Source organism: Anomaloglossus baeobatrachus, chromosome 10 (genome assembly GCF_048569485.1).
Source record: "Anomaloglossus baeobatrachus isolate aAnoBae1 chromosome 10, aAnoBae1.hap1, whole genome shotgun sequence".
Classification (NCBI taxonomy): domain Eukaryota; kingdom Metazoa; phylum Chordata; class Amphibia; order Anura; family Aromobatidae; genus Anomaloglossus; species Anomaloglossus baeobatrachus.
The window spans coordinates 197,357,887-197,372,410 of NC_134362.1; the positions used below are offsets into that span (position 1 = coordinate 197,357,887).

The following is a 14,524-nucleotide window of genomic DNA, read 5'->3' on the forward strand; positions in this document are numbered from 1 at the left end:
CCGGTCAGTGAGCATTTCCTGGGGAAAACCCACTCGGGAGAAAATCTCCAGCAATGCGGTGGCCACCTTGTCAGCCCGAATGGACGACAAGGCCACTGCTTCTGGGTACCGGGTGGCATAGTCCACTACCGTCAGTATGAAGCGTTTCCCGGAGCTGCTGGGGATGGCCAGCGGGCCGACCAGATCCACAGCCACCCTCCTGAAAGGCTCATCGATGATTGGCAGAGATACCAGTGGGGCTTTGGGGCGTGGCCCCGCCTTCCCCACTCTCTGACAGGTTTCACACGAACGGCAGTAGGCAGCCACATCGGCCCCCATTTTTGGCCAGTAGAAATGCTGGTTTAACCTGGCCTTGGTCTTAGCGATCCCTAGGTGTCCGGCCATCGGAATCTCATGTGCGATCCGCAACAACTCCGTCCGGAACGGATAGGGTACCACCAACTGTCGGTCCCTGGGCCACGCCTCCGGTGAACCCTGCTGGACCGTGGCCCGGTACAGCCGTCCTTGGTCCCAGATCACTCGCTCCGGGTCCGAGTCCGAGGGAGGCTGTGCCGCCTGCTCCTTAAGAGCTTTCAGGCTGTCGTCAGCTTCTAACGCTGCCTGAAACCCCTGACTAGATGTGGCCAGAATCGACGAGACTGTCACATCTTCAGTCAGTACCCCGGGACCTGTGTCCTGGCCTCCACCTGACTCGGCTGCCACTTGGTCAGAAGGGGAAGAGCTATCGGACCTCCGGGAGGCCCCTTGGCTTCCAGCACTCCCACTGCGGGTGACAGCGGCCACAGCCGCTGCGACCGTGGGTCGTGCCTGCTCCTCCTCCGTTCCTGACCAAGTCGCCGGTTCAGGCAGACCTACCTGGCTTCCTGACACCCCGGTTGTGGGGGAACCATGCACCGAGATCTTACCTGGGAGCACTTCCGCTCCTGGACCGGCCCCAATCTCACCTGCCTGTTCCCCTCCTGCAGCAACAGAACCCCGCTGTGAAATCTCTGGGGACCCCACATTTGCTGTGGTAGCCCCCACCCCACACACTGGTCCTCCCCCTGCAGCACCCTGCTCTCTGCTTATCCCTGCAGAGGGCAACAGATCCCAGCTCACAGGCTGGTTACTTGTAGAGGCATTGTCACACCTTTCTCTGACCCCCTCCCCTGTCACAGCTGCAGCTGTGTGTGTGTCTATGGTGTCTATGCAAGCAGAAATATCAGAGTTCACTCCCTCCTCCCTTACATCATTCATAGATAACACATTAACATTGTCCGGAGGCATGTCAGTACTGGCTGAAGGTTCAGCCCTTGGTTGGGGCCCAAACTGGGAGGTTATCTGCCCCAAATCTGTCCCAAGTAGCACGTTTGCGGGGATCCGATCAGTTACCCCCACCTCCCTCACCCCTCGCCCTGCGCCCCAGTCCACATAAATGTCAGCAACAGGCAGCGCCGGGTCAATGCCTCCAATCCCGGAGACAGCGAGGGTTTTTCCAGGGATCAAGTCTTGGGGGGACACCATCTCAGGCCGCACCAGAGTCACCTCCGAGGCGCTGTCTCGCAGTCCTATGGTCACAGACCGGCCGACGGTGACAGGTTGGAAGCTGTCCAGGGACCTACCACCACCCCCACCCACACAATACACCTTGGGCGGCCCTTGGGACGGGGACGGAGCCGGGGCCTTGGGACGCTGAGGGCACATGGCCTTGAAGTGTCCAGGTAGGTTGCACTGGTGGCACCGTCTTGGCTCTGCCACGGGCCTGGAGAGGGGAGTTGAGGGGGACACCCCCTGCAGTCTAGGGGCAGGTGGGGCAGTCGCAGAATTCATCTTACCCCCTCTCCAGGTGCTGCTGGTGGCTGCTCTCCTGGCCTCAGGAGCACGATTGTTGGTGTAGTCATCGGCCAGGGCAGCTGTAGCCGTGGACCCCTTTGGCTTCTGGTCTCGGATGAACTGGCGAAGATCCTCAGGGCAGTTCCACAAGAGTTGCTCCGTGATGAACAAGTCCAGGATCTCCGGTCCGGTGGAAAGCTGCAGGCCTTGGGTCCAGTGGTCGGCAGCTCGGGCAAGTGCCCGCCTGTGGTCAGCCCAGGAGTCCTTTGGTCCCTTCTGTAGGCTCCGGAACTTCTTGCGGTAGGACTCCGGGGTGAGGTTGTACTGTTGGATCAGGGCCCGCTTGATGGTGTCGTAGCCCTGATCTGCCTCAGCAGGCAAGTCCCCAAGGATATCCAGGGCCTTACCCCTTAAACGGGGGGTCAGGTATTTGGCCCACTGGTCCTTGTTCAGATGGTGCTGCAAGCAAGTCCGTTCAAAAGCAGTCAAGAAAGAGTCCAAGTCTCCATCCTTCTCCAGCACTGGGAAGTCCTCAACACGGACCTTTGGAAGTTTGGTGTCTTGAAGGTCACGTGTGGCTGATGAGGGCCGGAGCTGAGCTAGCTGCAGCTGGTAGTCACGCTCTGCCTGGCGCTCTTCACGCGCTGCCTGCCGCTCCGCAGCCTCAGCCTCACGCGCTGCTTGCCGCTCTGCCCTGCGCTCTGCCAGGAGTCCCTTGTAGCCCTCCTGGTCTCCAGCCTGGAGAAGGGCCATAGCCATTTGAAGAAGGCTATCCGAGCCTCCCAGGCTCGGTGGAATGGCACGTGGTGATCTGCGGCCCGCTGCGGAGCCTGGTGATTCACTGTCCATTGCAGAGCGGAGGGCTGGCATCTGGCTCGTTGAGGACCCTTGGGTGAGCTGCTCCTCATCTTGTCCATAATTGCCAGCTTGTGCGCTGTCCTCTGCAGAACGGTTTTCTAGCGTCGAGCTCCTGGAGGACTCGTGGGCAACCTCCTCATTACTGCCCACAGCACCGTCCTCCCTCTCTTCGGCTCCTGCTTTAGCATTGGCCAGTTGCATAGCTCTGCTCCTGGTGCCATCAGCCATTCTTGCAGACTTTTGGTCACTGACACAGAACTGACACCTGATGCCTCCACACACCTTACAGTATCTGCACTCTGACACTCTAGTGTTGAGCTAGTCTGAAGACCCCAGCAGCCACAGCTGCTGCAGGCAGTCTTTAGTGTCTGGGAGTATGGGTCTCACACTCACACACACTATTATCTCGATCCCACCACTATGCCACCAATATGTCACAAACCACCGGGGGGGTCACTCAGAAATCCCCCGCGCTGGCTACCAGTACGTCACAATCGGGGGGTAACAAGTGGGGGTCACCCCTCCTTTATACCTCCCGACCGACAGACAGAGCACGTGACGCGCTCTCTAGCGCCCCTCTTATAGTCAGGCCAATTATGGAATTGCCAGACAATAAGCAAGGAGGCCGCTATACTACTTATGCCGATTATTGAAGGGTCCCCGGTGAGAGTAGGGTATATATTCCCCCGACCTCCGCGGGCGGAATATATAATATCTTCCCGAATCTCACTGGCCTCCCCACAATAATCCTTGGCACAACTCGCTGCCACCAACCGCTTCACGGTAACTATTAGCCGAACACACAGACGTGGGATTCAAGATCGAGATAACAGAACAGCCCAAGATTAATTATATAATTTAATCAGCCTAAAGCACACTAGAAACTACAATATATACAATAGGGAATCTACAGAATATACATATGTCAGAGTACAGTTACAATCAAAGCATGGGTTACAAACAGGCATACACAGTTCCAGCAGTTACCTTGTTGCGTCTGGCCACAGGGGGGCGCTGTAGGCCAGGTTTCTAGGATCCTTCCCACAGATGTTTCCTACACGTGCCCCCAGCGAAAAGAACACTGGAAAATGGCCGAAGTAGGGTTATCAACCTGGGCAAGTCCAGGTCCCCTCCTACCTTCGTGACCTCACAGGGAGCACTGCTCCACCCCTGGCTTGAGTTATGGACAATATCCCAACATGGAATATGGGCCATAACTTTGCCTGGGAGCGTCGTAGGCGGACGCCAATGCTCTCATTGTGACAGTTATGAATTTAGCTACAGAACGAGGGGACTCATGACCTGTCTGCCAGTTCCCCATTGGCTGATATCACGCCTGGGGCATTTCCCAATGTCCTGCTCCCATAAAAAGGGTGTGCCGGCATCGTCCGCATGCGGAGACACCATTTTTATGGTTGCCATATTTATCGGAAATATGGCTTGCGAGATATGAACCATTTTTTACTGGAGTCGTTCTGTCTAGCTAGTTCCATAGCCTTGCTAATGAGATACAACTCTTGTTACAGGGTGACGGCAGGGAGTCATCCTGTGTCCATTGTTCCCACACCACCTCATTTCCATATCACAGGACATGGCCATGGAGGTGTAAGTGGAACACTGAGAACAAGAAGGGAGGGGCACTGCCAGGGAGTGATGAGGGATTATGACTGGAGTCATAATTCATCTTCATATCCCGGGATTTGCCTCACAGTCACAAAATACACTCAGCACACTCTCCCACAACAATAAAGTGCAGGTGACCCCCAATATATAAACGTCTCAGTACTTAGCTTGCTGAGACGCCGGGTTCCAAGTCCCTGGGGATGAGTGCTCCGTCCAGCAGGGTCCTGAAGGGCTGAGGATGGAGACCGGTCTCCTGCCAAGCATGGAGAACCGTGCTGGCTCCCACTGCAAGCCAGAGCCCAGGAGGGATGGTGAACGAGCACGGCATGTAAGGCTCCAGCCTTGCAATCAACCTTAACAGCACCGCCGACACAGTGGGGTGAGAAGGGACATGCCGGGGGTCCAGACATGGACCCCTTTTCTTCAAACTCGTTCCAAAAATCAAAGAAATCAGATGAGAATGCATGTGTGGATGTATGCCTCCTGACACAAAGCGATAAACTGGCTAGATCTGGTTCTCCAGGGGGTGTATAAGTTCAGAGGGAGGAGCTACACTTTTGAGTGTAGTACTTTGTGTGTCCTCCGGAGGCAGAAGCTATACACCATGGTCTGGGTCTCCCATAGGAACGATAAAGAAATAAAGAATTCTCATGGGTTTTTTTTTGGAGACCATGGGAATAAATTTAGAAAAAAAAAAAATGAATGAATAAAATACTGCTACAAAAAAAAAAAAATTCTCCTGGATTTTTGGAGACAAGGGGCACAATTTTAAAAAATACTAAAAAAAAGAAGGGAATTTTGTTACTTACCGTAAATTCCTTTTCTTCTAGCTCTTATTGGGAGACCCAGACGATTGGGGTATAGCTACTGCCCTCTGGAGGCCACACAAAGCACTACATCAAAAGTGCAAGGCCCCTCCCCCTCTGGCTATACCCCCCCCGTGATATCACGGGTTCTCCAGTTTTAGTGCCAAAGCAAGAAGGAGGAAGCCAATAACTGGTTTAAACAAATTAACTCCGAATAACATCGGAGAACTGAAAAACCGTTCAACATGAACAACATGTGTACCCGCAAACAACAAAAAAACATCCCGAAGGACAACAGGGCGGGTGCTGGGTCTCCCAATAAGAGCTAGAAGAAAAGGAATTTACGGTAAGTAACAAAATTCCCTTCTTCTTCAGCGCTCTATTGGGAGACCCAGACGATTGGGACGTCCAAAAGCTGTCCCTGGGTGGGTAAAGAAATACCTCATGTTAGAGCTGCAAAACAGCCCTCCCCTACGGGGGTGTCACTGCCGCCTGCAGGACTCTTCTACCTAAGCTGGCATCCGCCGAAGCATAGGTATGCACCTGATAATGCTTGGTGAAAGTGTGCAGACTGGACCAGGTAGCTGCCTGGCACACCTGTTGAGCCGAAGCCTGGTGACGAAATGCCCAGGACGCACCCACGGCTCTGGTTGAGTGGGCTTTTAGCCCTGAAGGAACCGGAAGCCCCGCAGAACGGTAGGCCTCTAGAATTGGTTCTTTGATCCATCGAGCCAGGGTGGCTTTAGAAGCCTGCAACCCCTTGCGCGGACCAGCGACAAGGACAAAAAGTGCATCGGCACGGCGCATGGGCGCCGTGCGGGAAATGTAGATTCTGAGTGCTCTCACCAGATCTAGCAAACGTAAGTCCTTTTCATACCGGTGAACCGGATGAGGACAAAAGGAAGGCAAGGATATATCCTGATTAAGATGAAACGAGGATACGACCTTAGGGAGAAACTCCGGAATGGGGCGCAGCACTACCTTGTCCTGGTGGAACACCAGGAAGGGAGCCTTGGATGACAGAGCTGCCAGCTCCGACACTCGCCGAAGCGATGTGATCGCAACAAGAAACGCCACTTTCTGTGACAGGCGAGAAAAGGAAACTTCCTTCAGAGGCTCGAAAGGCGGCTTCTGGAGAGCAACTAGTACCCTGTTCAGATCCCATGGATCTAACGGCCGCCTGTACGGGGGCACAATATGACAGACCCCCTGCAGGAACGTGCGCACCTTAGGAAGACGTGCTAGACGCTTCTGAAAAAACACGGATAGTGCCGAAACTTGCCCTTTAAGGGAGCTGAGCGACAAGCCCTTTTCTAACCCCGATTGCAGGAAGGAAAGAAACTTGGGCAATGCAAATGGCCAGGGAGACACTCCCTGAGCAGAGCACCAGGATAAGAAAATCTTCCACGTTCTGTGGTAGATCTTAGCCGAATTCGACTTTCTAGCTTGTCTCATTGTGGCAACGACTCCTTGAGATAATCCTGCAGATGCTAGGATCCAGGACTCAATGGCCACACAGTCAGGTTCAGGGCCGCAGAATTCTGATGGAAAAACGGCCCTTGGGACAGTAAGTCTGGTCGGTCTGGCAGTGACCACGGTCGACCGATCGTGAGATGCCACAGATCCGGATACCACGACCTCCTCGGCCAGTCTGGAGCGACGAGTATGATGCGGCTGCACTCGGATCTGATCTTGCGTAGCACTCTGGGCAAGAGCGCCAGAGGCGGAAACACGTATGGGAGCTGAAACTGCGACCAATCTTGAACCAAGGCGTCTGCCGCCAGAGCTCTTTGATCGCGCGACCTCGCCATGAATGCCGGGACCTTGTTGTTGTGCCGGGATGCCATTAGGTCGACGTCCGGCACTCCCCAGCGGCGACAGATTTCCTGAAACACGTCCGGGTGAAGGGACCATTCCCCTGCGTCCATGCCCTGGCGACTGAGGAAGTCTGCTTCCCAGTTTTCTACGCCTGGGATGTGAACCGCGGATATGGTGGATGCTGTGTCCTCCACCCACATTAGAATGCGCCGGACTTCTTGGAAGGCTTGCCGACTGCGCGTCCCTCCTTGGTGGTTGATGTATGCCACCGCTGTGGAGTTGTCCGATTGGATTCGGATCTGCTTCCCTTCCAGCCACTGTTGGAAGGCCAGTAGAGCAAGATACACTGCTCTGATCTCCAGAACATTGATCTGAAGGGTGGACTCCTGCGGAGTCCACGTCCCCTGAGCCCTGTGGTGGAGAAATACCGCTCCCCACCCTGACAGACTCGCATCTGTCGTGACTACTGCCCAGGATGGGGGCAGGAAGGATCTTCCCTGAGACAATGAGGTGGGAAGGAGCCACCATTGTAGGGAGTCCTTGGCCGTCTGGGAAAGCGAGACTTTCCTGTCCAGTGACGTTGACTTCCCGTCCCATTGGCGGAGAATGTCCCATTGAAGTGGGCGCAGATGAAATTGCGCAAAGGGAACTGCTTCCATGGCTGCCACCATCTTCCCTAGGAAATGCATGAGGCGCCGCAAGGGATGCAACTGGCCCTGCAGAAGAGATTGCACCCCTGTCTGTAGTGACCGCTGCTTGTTCAGCGGAAGCTTCACTATCGCTGCTAGAGTATGAAACTCCATGCCAAGATACGTTAGTGATTGAGTCGGTGATAGGATCGACTTTGGAAAGTTGATGATCCATCCGAAAGACTGTAGGGTCTCCAGCGTAGCATTCAGGCTGTGCTGACATGCCTCTTGAGAGGGAGCTTTGACCAATAAATCGTCTAGGTAAGGGATCACCGAGTGTCCCTGAGAGTGCAAGACTGCTACCACCGCCGCCATGATCTTGGTGAAGACCCGTGGGGCTGTCGCCAGACCAAATGGCAGAGCTACGAACTGAAAATGGTCGTCTTCTATCACAAAACGTAGAAAACGTTGATGTTCTGTAGCAATTGGCACGTGGAGATAAGCATCTTTGATGTCTATTGAGGCAAGGAAGTCTCCTCTGGACATTGAGGCAATGACAGAACGCAGGGTTTCCATCCGGAACTTCCTGGCGTGCACATGTTTGTTGAGCCGTTTTAGGTCCAGAACAGGACGGAACGAGCCGTCCTTTTTTGGAACCACAAAGAGATTGGAGTAAAACCCTTGCCCTTGTTCCTGAGGAGGGACTGGGATCACCACTCCTTCCGCTCTTAGGGAGTCCACCGCCTGCAGCAGAGCATCTGCTCGGTCTGGATGTGGGGAGGTTCTGAAGAACCGAGCTGGAGGACGAGAATTGAACTCGATTCTGTACCCGCGAGACAAAATGTCCGTCACCCACCGGTCTTTGACCTGTGACATCCAAATGCCGGAAAAGCGGGAGAGCCTGCCCCCGACCGGCGATGCGGAGGGAGGGGGCTGGAAGTCATGAGGTAGCCGCTTTGGAAGCGGTACCTCCATTTGCTTTCTTGGGGCGCGTGTGAGCCCGCCACGAATCTGAGTTTCTTTGCGTCCTCTGAGTCCCTTTGGACGAGGTAAATGGTGTCTTGCCCGAACCTCGAAAGGACTGAAACCTCTGCTGCCACTTTTTCTGCTGAGGTTTGGTTGTTCTGGGTTGTGGTAAAGAGGAGTCTTTACCCTTGGACTGCTTAATGATATCAGCCAATGGCTCGCCAAACAGTCTATCTCTAGATAAAGGCAAACTGGTTAAACATTTTTTGGAACCAGCATCTGCTTTCCAGTCCTTTAACCACAAGGCTCTGCGCAAAACTACCGAATTGGCGGACGCCATTGAGGTGCGGCTGGTAGATTCTAGGACCGCATTGATAGCGTAAGACGCAAACGCCGACATCTGCGTGGTAAGATGCGCCACTTGCGGCACTGCTGGATGTATGATAGCATCCACTTTTGCTAAGCCAGCTGAAATAGCCTGGAGTGCCCATACGGCTGCGAATGCCGGAGCAAACGACGCGCCGATAGCTTCATAGACAGATTTTAACCAAAGGTCCATCTGTCTGTCATTGGCATCTTTAAGTGAAGCGCCATCCTCCACTGCAACTATGGACCTAGCTGCGAGTTTGGAAATCGGGGGGTCTACCTTTGGACACTGTGTCCAGCGCTTGACCACCTCAGGGGGGAAAGGGAAACGCGTATCTTTAGATCGTTTAGAGAAACGCCTTTCTGGGTGAGCGTCGTGCTTCTGGATTGATTCTCTGAAGTCAGAGTGATCCAAGAAAGCACTCAATTTACGCTTGGGATAAAGGAAACGAAACTTCTCCTGCTCTGCCGCTGCCTCTTCTGCTGAAGGGGCTGGGGGAGAAATATCCAACAGCCTATTGATGGCTGAGATAAGGTCGTTTACCATGGCGTCCCCATCAGGGGTATCCAGGTTGAGAGGGGTTCCAGGAATGGATTCCTGATCACTCTCATCAGACACATCACCGGGAGACTGATTGCGCTGAGACCCTGAGCAATGTGATGACGTCGAGGGTCTTTCCCAGCGAGCTCGCTTAGGGTGGCTGGGGCTATCATCTGAGTCATAATCCTCGGCCTGTGAAGCCGGGGACCCCCCTGTGGGCTGGATTAATTCCAAGTGAGGGGGACCTGAGGACAGAGGCCTCGCCGTGCCCAAAGACTGAGCCCCATGCATAGATTGCAAGGTTTCAAGGATTTTTGCCATAGACAGAGACATATTATCAGCAAAAACTGCAAAGTCTGTCCCTGTCACCGGGGCAGAACTTACAAGCGTCTCAGCCTGGGTCACTACCTCTCCTGACTCCGGCTGGCGAAGCAGCACCGGGTCGGAGCATTGCACACAATGGGAGCCTGCTGGTAGATTAGCCCCACATGCAGCACACGCAGTACACACAGCCCTGGCCTTGGCAGCCTTGCGTTTTGAGGATGGCATGTTGCTGCTTCCACAGAGTGATCTGGGAGAGCAGCCAGAAGCGACCTCACAGTGCAAGAAAAACAATATCTATATATCTGTACACAGTACACCAATACACCGTGAGGCACTAGAGGGACCAGCACAGAAAAATCGCTTACCGCCCGCTTAAAAAGCGGGTGTGTGGTCGCCAGATAGCCCCTAGTCCAGGTCTCCCAGAGCCTTGCGTCCTTCCTCCAGCCAGACTGCATGTAATGGCTGCCGGCGTCCTGAGAGGAAGGGGGGCGGGCCCTGGGCGTTCCTGGCTAAGAGCGGGAAGCCTGCTTCCCTCTGTGCCTAGTGTGAGGGCTGGAGCATGTAAATCAGGCTCCAGCCCTCGTCGCTGCTAGCGAACAGCGTCTCTCCCCTACCCTGAATGACAGGGTGGGGGCGGGAACGAATCGGAGCTGCCGGCGTCCTAGGCCCAAAAAGCCGGGGACTCAATTTATAACCGCCGCCGCCGTAAAAGCGCGGACGGCGGATCCCCGGCGCACCACAAGTCACAGCAGCGCCGCCCGGTCCAGAGGGGGTCGGCGCTGCGTTCCCATACACAAAAAATCCCCCAGTAATCTGTAGGGACACTAACTCCAACGTTGCGGTCCCCGGCGCACTACAACACCCAGCCAGCCCGGAGTGTGTCTGTGCCTGCCGGGGACACAGAGTACCTGTATGATGCAGGGCCTGTCCCTGATCGTACTCCTGCTCCGAATCCATCAGGTTCTAATGGGTCTGTGGATGGAGCCCGGCGTCAGAGCTGAGAGGCCGGCAGGATCCCACTTCCACAGAGCCCTACCAGGGGATGTGGAAGGAAAACAGCATGTCAGGCTCCAGCCCTGTACCAGCAATAGGTACCTCAACCTTACAACACCATCCAGGGGTGAGAAGGGAGCATGCTGGGGACACTATATGTGTCCTCTTTTCTTCCATCCGAAATAGTCAGCAGCTACTGCTGACTAAAATCTGTGGAGCTATGCATGGAATGTCTGACCTCCTTCGCACACAAAGCTAAAACTGGAGAACCCGTGATATCACGGGGGGGGTATAGCCAGAGGGGGAGGGGCCTTGCACTTTTGATGTAGTGCTTTGTGTGGCCTCCAGAGGGCAGTAGCTATACCCCAATCGTCTGGGTCTCCCAATAGAGCGCTGAAGAAATATAAATAAAATATAAGAATTCTCCTGGATGTTTGGAGACTATGGACACAAATTTATAACTTAATACATACATACATACATACATACATACATACAATTGCTAAAAATAAAGAATTCTCCTGGATGCTTGGGGTCCATGGGCACAAATTTAAAATAAAGAAAGAAATAAATAGAAATGCTAAAAGAAAAAAAAAATTCTTGTGGATTTTTTGTGACTATGAGCACTAATACAACAGAAAGAAAAAGTGGAGAACGTTCTCTGCATTTTCTATGTCCCAGTTGAAGGACTTACTAGACAGAGGTGCAGGCGGTAACTTAGGACCAAATTCTTCAGTGTCCATTATTTCCAAATCTTCATTTGCTGCAGAAACAGAAGGAGGAGCCGAAGTCGTTGATTCGGTTTCTGGGAATAAAAAGTAGACAACGATCTCAGTAATTTATTTAATTTTTTTCATGCTAAAGCTACGACTGTAAATATTGAAGAGAAATAGTCTGCAAAAATAAGGCCAAACCGAAAAGACAAATTTCTTTGTCGCTCCATTGGGAGACCCAGACAATTGGGTGTATAGCTACTGCCTCCGGAGGCCACACAAAGTATTACACTCAAAAGTGTAAACCCCTCCCCTCTGCTATACACCCTCCCGTGCATCACGGGCTCCTCAGTTTTTCATGCTTTGTGCGAAGGAGGCTGACATCCACGCATAGCTCCACATCTTAGTCAGCAGCAGCTGCTGACTAGGTCGGATGGAAGAAAAGAGGGCCCATATCAGGGCCCCCAGCATGCTCCCTTCTCACCCCACTCTTGTCGGCGGTGTTGTTAAGGTTGAGGTACCCATTGCGGGTACATAGGCAGGAGCCACATGCTGTTTTCCTTCCCCATCCCTATAGGGCTCTGGGTGAAGTGGGACCCGGATCGGTCTCCAGGCACTGGGACCGTGCTCCCTCCGCAGCCCCTGGGGAATCTGCTGGACAGGAGCCGGGTATCGTCAGGGACAAGGCCCTGCTACTGTGAGGTACTCTGTGTCCCCGTGGGGACCGCGCATGGAGCGCTTGTGCCATACACACTGCAGCACTGCTGGGTGTGTTAGTGCGCCGGGGACTACCGCGCCGACCGTGCCTATTTGCCGGCTTCGCTTACAACTTTAGTCCCCGGCTTTTGAGGCCTAGTTTCGCTTATTCCCGCCCACAGGCCTGCCAGTCAGGGGAAGGGCGGGACGCTGCACAGGACGGCAGCACTGAGGGCTGGAGCATACTCTGTATCCTCCTCCCCCCTCACTCAGCACAGTGGGGCACTAGATTCCCGCACTTTCTAGGGCACGCCCACAGCCCCCTCCTCCCCACAGAACGCCGGCAGCCATTACTGTCAGCACTTCTGACGCTGGAGAGGAGAAACAACATCAGGGGGCCCGGGCACGGATTCTGGTGATCTCACAACCGCTGTGAGCGGTCGGTAAGCAGCACCTGAGGTGCTGGCCCCACTGAGTGCCGAAGTGTACACATATATATATATGCTTGTTGTATGGTCGCACTGTTGTTTTTTTGGCTACTCCTAGAGAAGCCTTACAGTCCAGCCCCGGGCACTGTTCAATCATTATACCACCCCCGGACCTGCCAGTCAGGAGGAAGGGCGGGACAGTCGGGCTGATGCCGACAGTGAAGGCCGGAGCACACTTCGCTGTCCTCCGCCCCCCTCACTAATCACGCTACGGAACTGATCCCCTCAAGGACTCAGTGTCCCCTTGGGGACGGTGCAGAGAGCAGCTTCGCCTCAGACTTGGCGACTACCGCGCCGACCGCGTCTGCTTGCCGGCCGCGGTCTGTAACTTTAGTTCCCGGCTTTTGCGGCCTAGCGCCTTAAACTCTCGTCCCTGGCCCTGCCAGTCAGGGGGAAGGGCGGGACGGTTAGTCGGAGGCTAGCAGTGACGGCTGGAGCACACTTGGCTGTCCTCCGCCTCCCTCACGTTTCGCTCAGGGCACCAGATTCCTGCACTCTTGGGGTTACGCCCACGGCTCCCCCCTCCACTGTACACGCCGACAGCCATGTTTTCAGCAGCACATACTGCTTCAGGGTCGGTACACCAGGGGGCTTCTTCTCGATGCTGGGCCCCCTAGAGTGATGAACTGTATATGGGATACACTGTATATATGGCTATATAACGTTTGAATGCAGTTTCACTGGTTGAGCTTCGCCGGCGTTCCCTGTCCAGGCGGCAGAGACAGAGTTACAGCTTTGCTGAGAAACTCTCTGGGTCATTTTCACTATCCATGTCTCAGGCTATGGACAAATGGTCGGCTAAGAGACTAGGAGTTTGCAGTCCAGACCGGCCCCTTACACAGGCCCCGGGCACTGCGGGATCGCCCCAGGCCTCCCTCGGTCTGCGACGAAGCGTGTTCCTGGGGTGGCCTCTAGTTAGTACGTGGTAAACCCCAGCACGAACCGCAGTCCCAGTCCGGCTAAGCAGCCTTGCTTGGAATCTTCCCCGACTTCTAGGGTCTCAGCTTGAGGACCCTCTAGAGGATGGGGCGGAGGTCGCAACCCAGGACTCTGTCCGGACGTGGCTCTCAAGGCTTCACAGATTCTGTCCAGAAGCACACCTTCACGGGCAAGCGTTTTGCTGAACGCCTTATAACACACGTTGTCCCTTTCCCTCTGACGTTGTTAAGGTTTCGGCTCAGTGTCATAAGGTGCCCGCCAGTCTCGGACTGGCGGCTAGATCAGTAGTAGCAGTGGCTGGCGGGTCCACGCTCAAGAATGCCACGGACAGACAGATAGCACTCCTAATGGGATCCATATATGAAGCCATAGGCGCGTCCGTTGCCCCAGCCTTTGCAGGGGTGGGCACTCCAGGCTCTCTCAATCAATGCGGTCATCCTGTGCTCCGCAATTAGCGTCTTTGACGTCTCAGGCGGTGGTATTTTTATCCTCCGCCGTGCACAGAGAACCTTTTCTGTATGGCGGTCCAGGTCAGGGGAGTGGTCCCCACATGTCCAAGACCGATGTAGGAGACATTCTGTCTTACGGTCACAGGATAGAGCTCAGTTCTCGTCCTCCGACTCGTTGCTTCACAGCATCTCCGTCCCCCGAGCGAGCCGATGCACGTTTCCAGTTGGGGAACACTCCGAAGGCAGGAGGAGTTGCGATTCTCGTTCCCCTTCAAGAACGTAGTCGCGGCTTTTTACTCCAGCTTGTTCGTGGTACCAGATAGGACGGATCACTCCGCCCCGTTCTGGACTTCACACGGCTCAACGGACGGAGAACCTGACGGTTCCGGATGGAATCTCTCCGCTTGCCATCACCTTTGATGGCCCAAGGAGGTTTCCTAGCATCATTTGACATCAGGGTTGCTTATTTCCACGTGCCGATTGTACCAGAATATCAGCGCTTC

The 14,524-nt window shown here is 54.5% G+C and overlaps 1 protein-coding gene across 1 annotated transcript in view; it reads right to left on the reverse strand.

The window, feature by feature from the left end:
• Positions 1-14,524, reverse strand: part of GPATCH1 (G-patch domain containing 1) — a 178,120-nt gene that overhangs the window by 22,011 nt on the left and 141,585 nt on the right. The window contains 1 exon segment of the mRNA XM_075326109.1: positions 11,431-11,541. Coding sequence (XP_075182224.1) covers positions 11,431-11,541 — 111 coding nt within the window.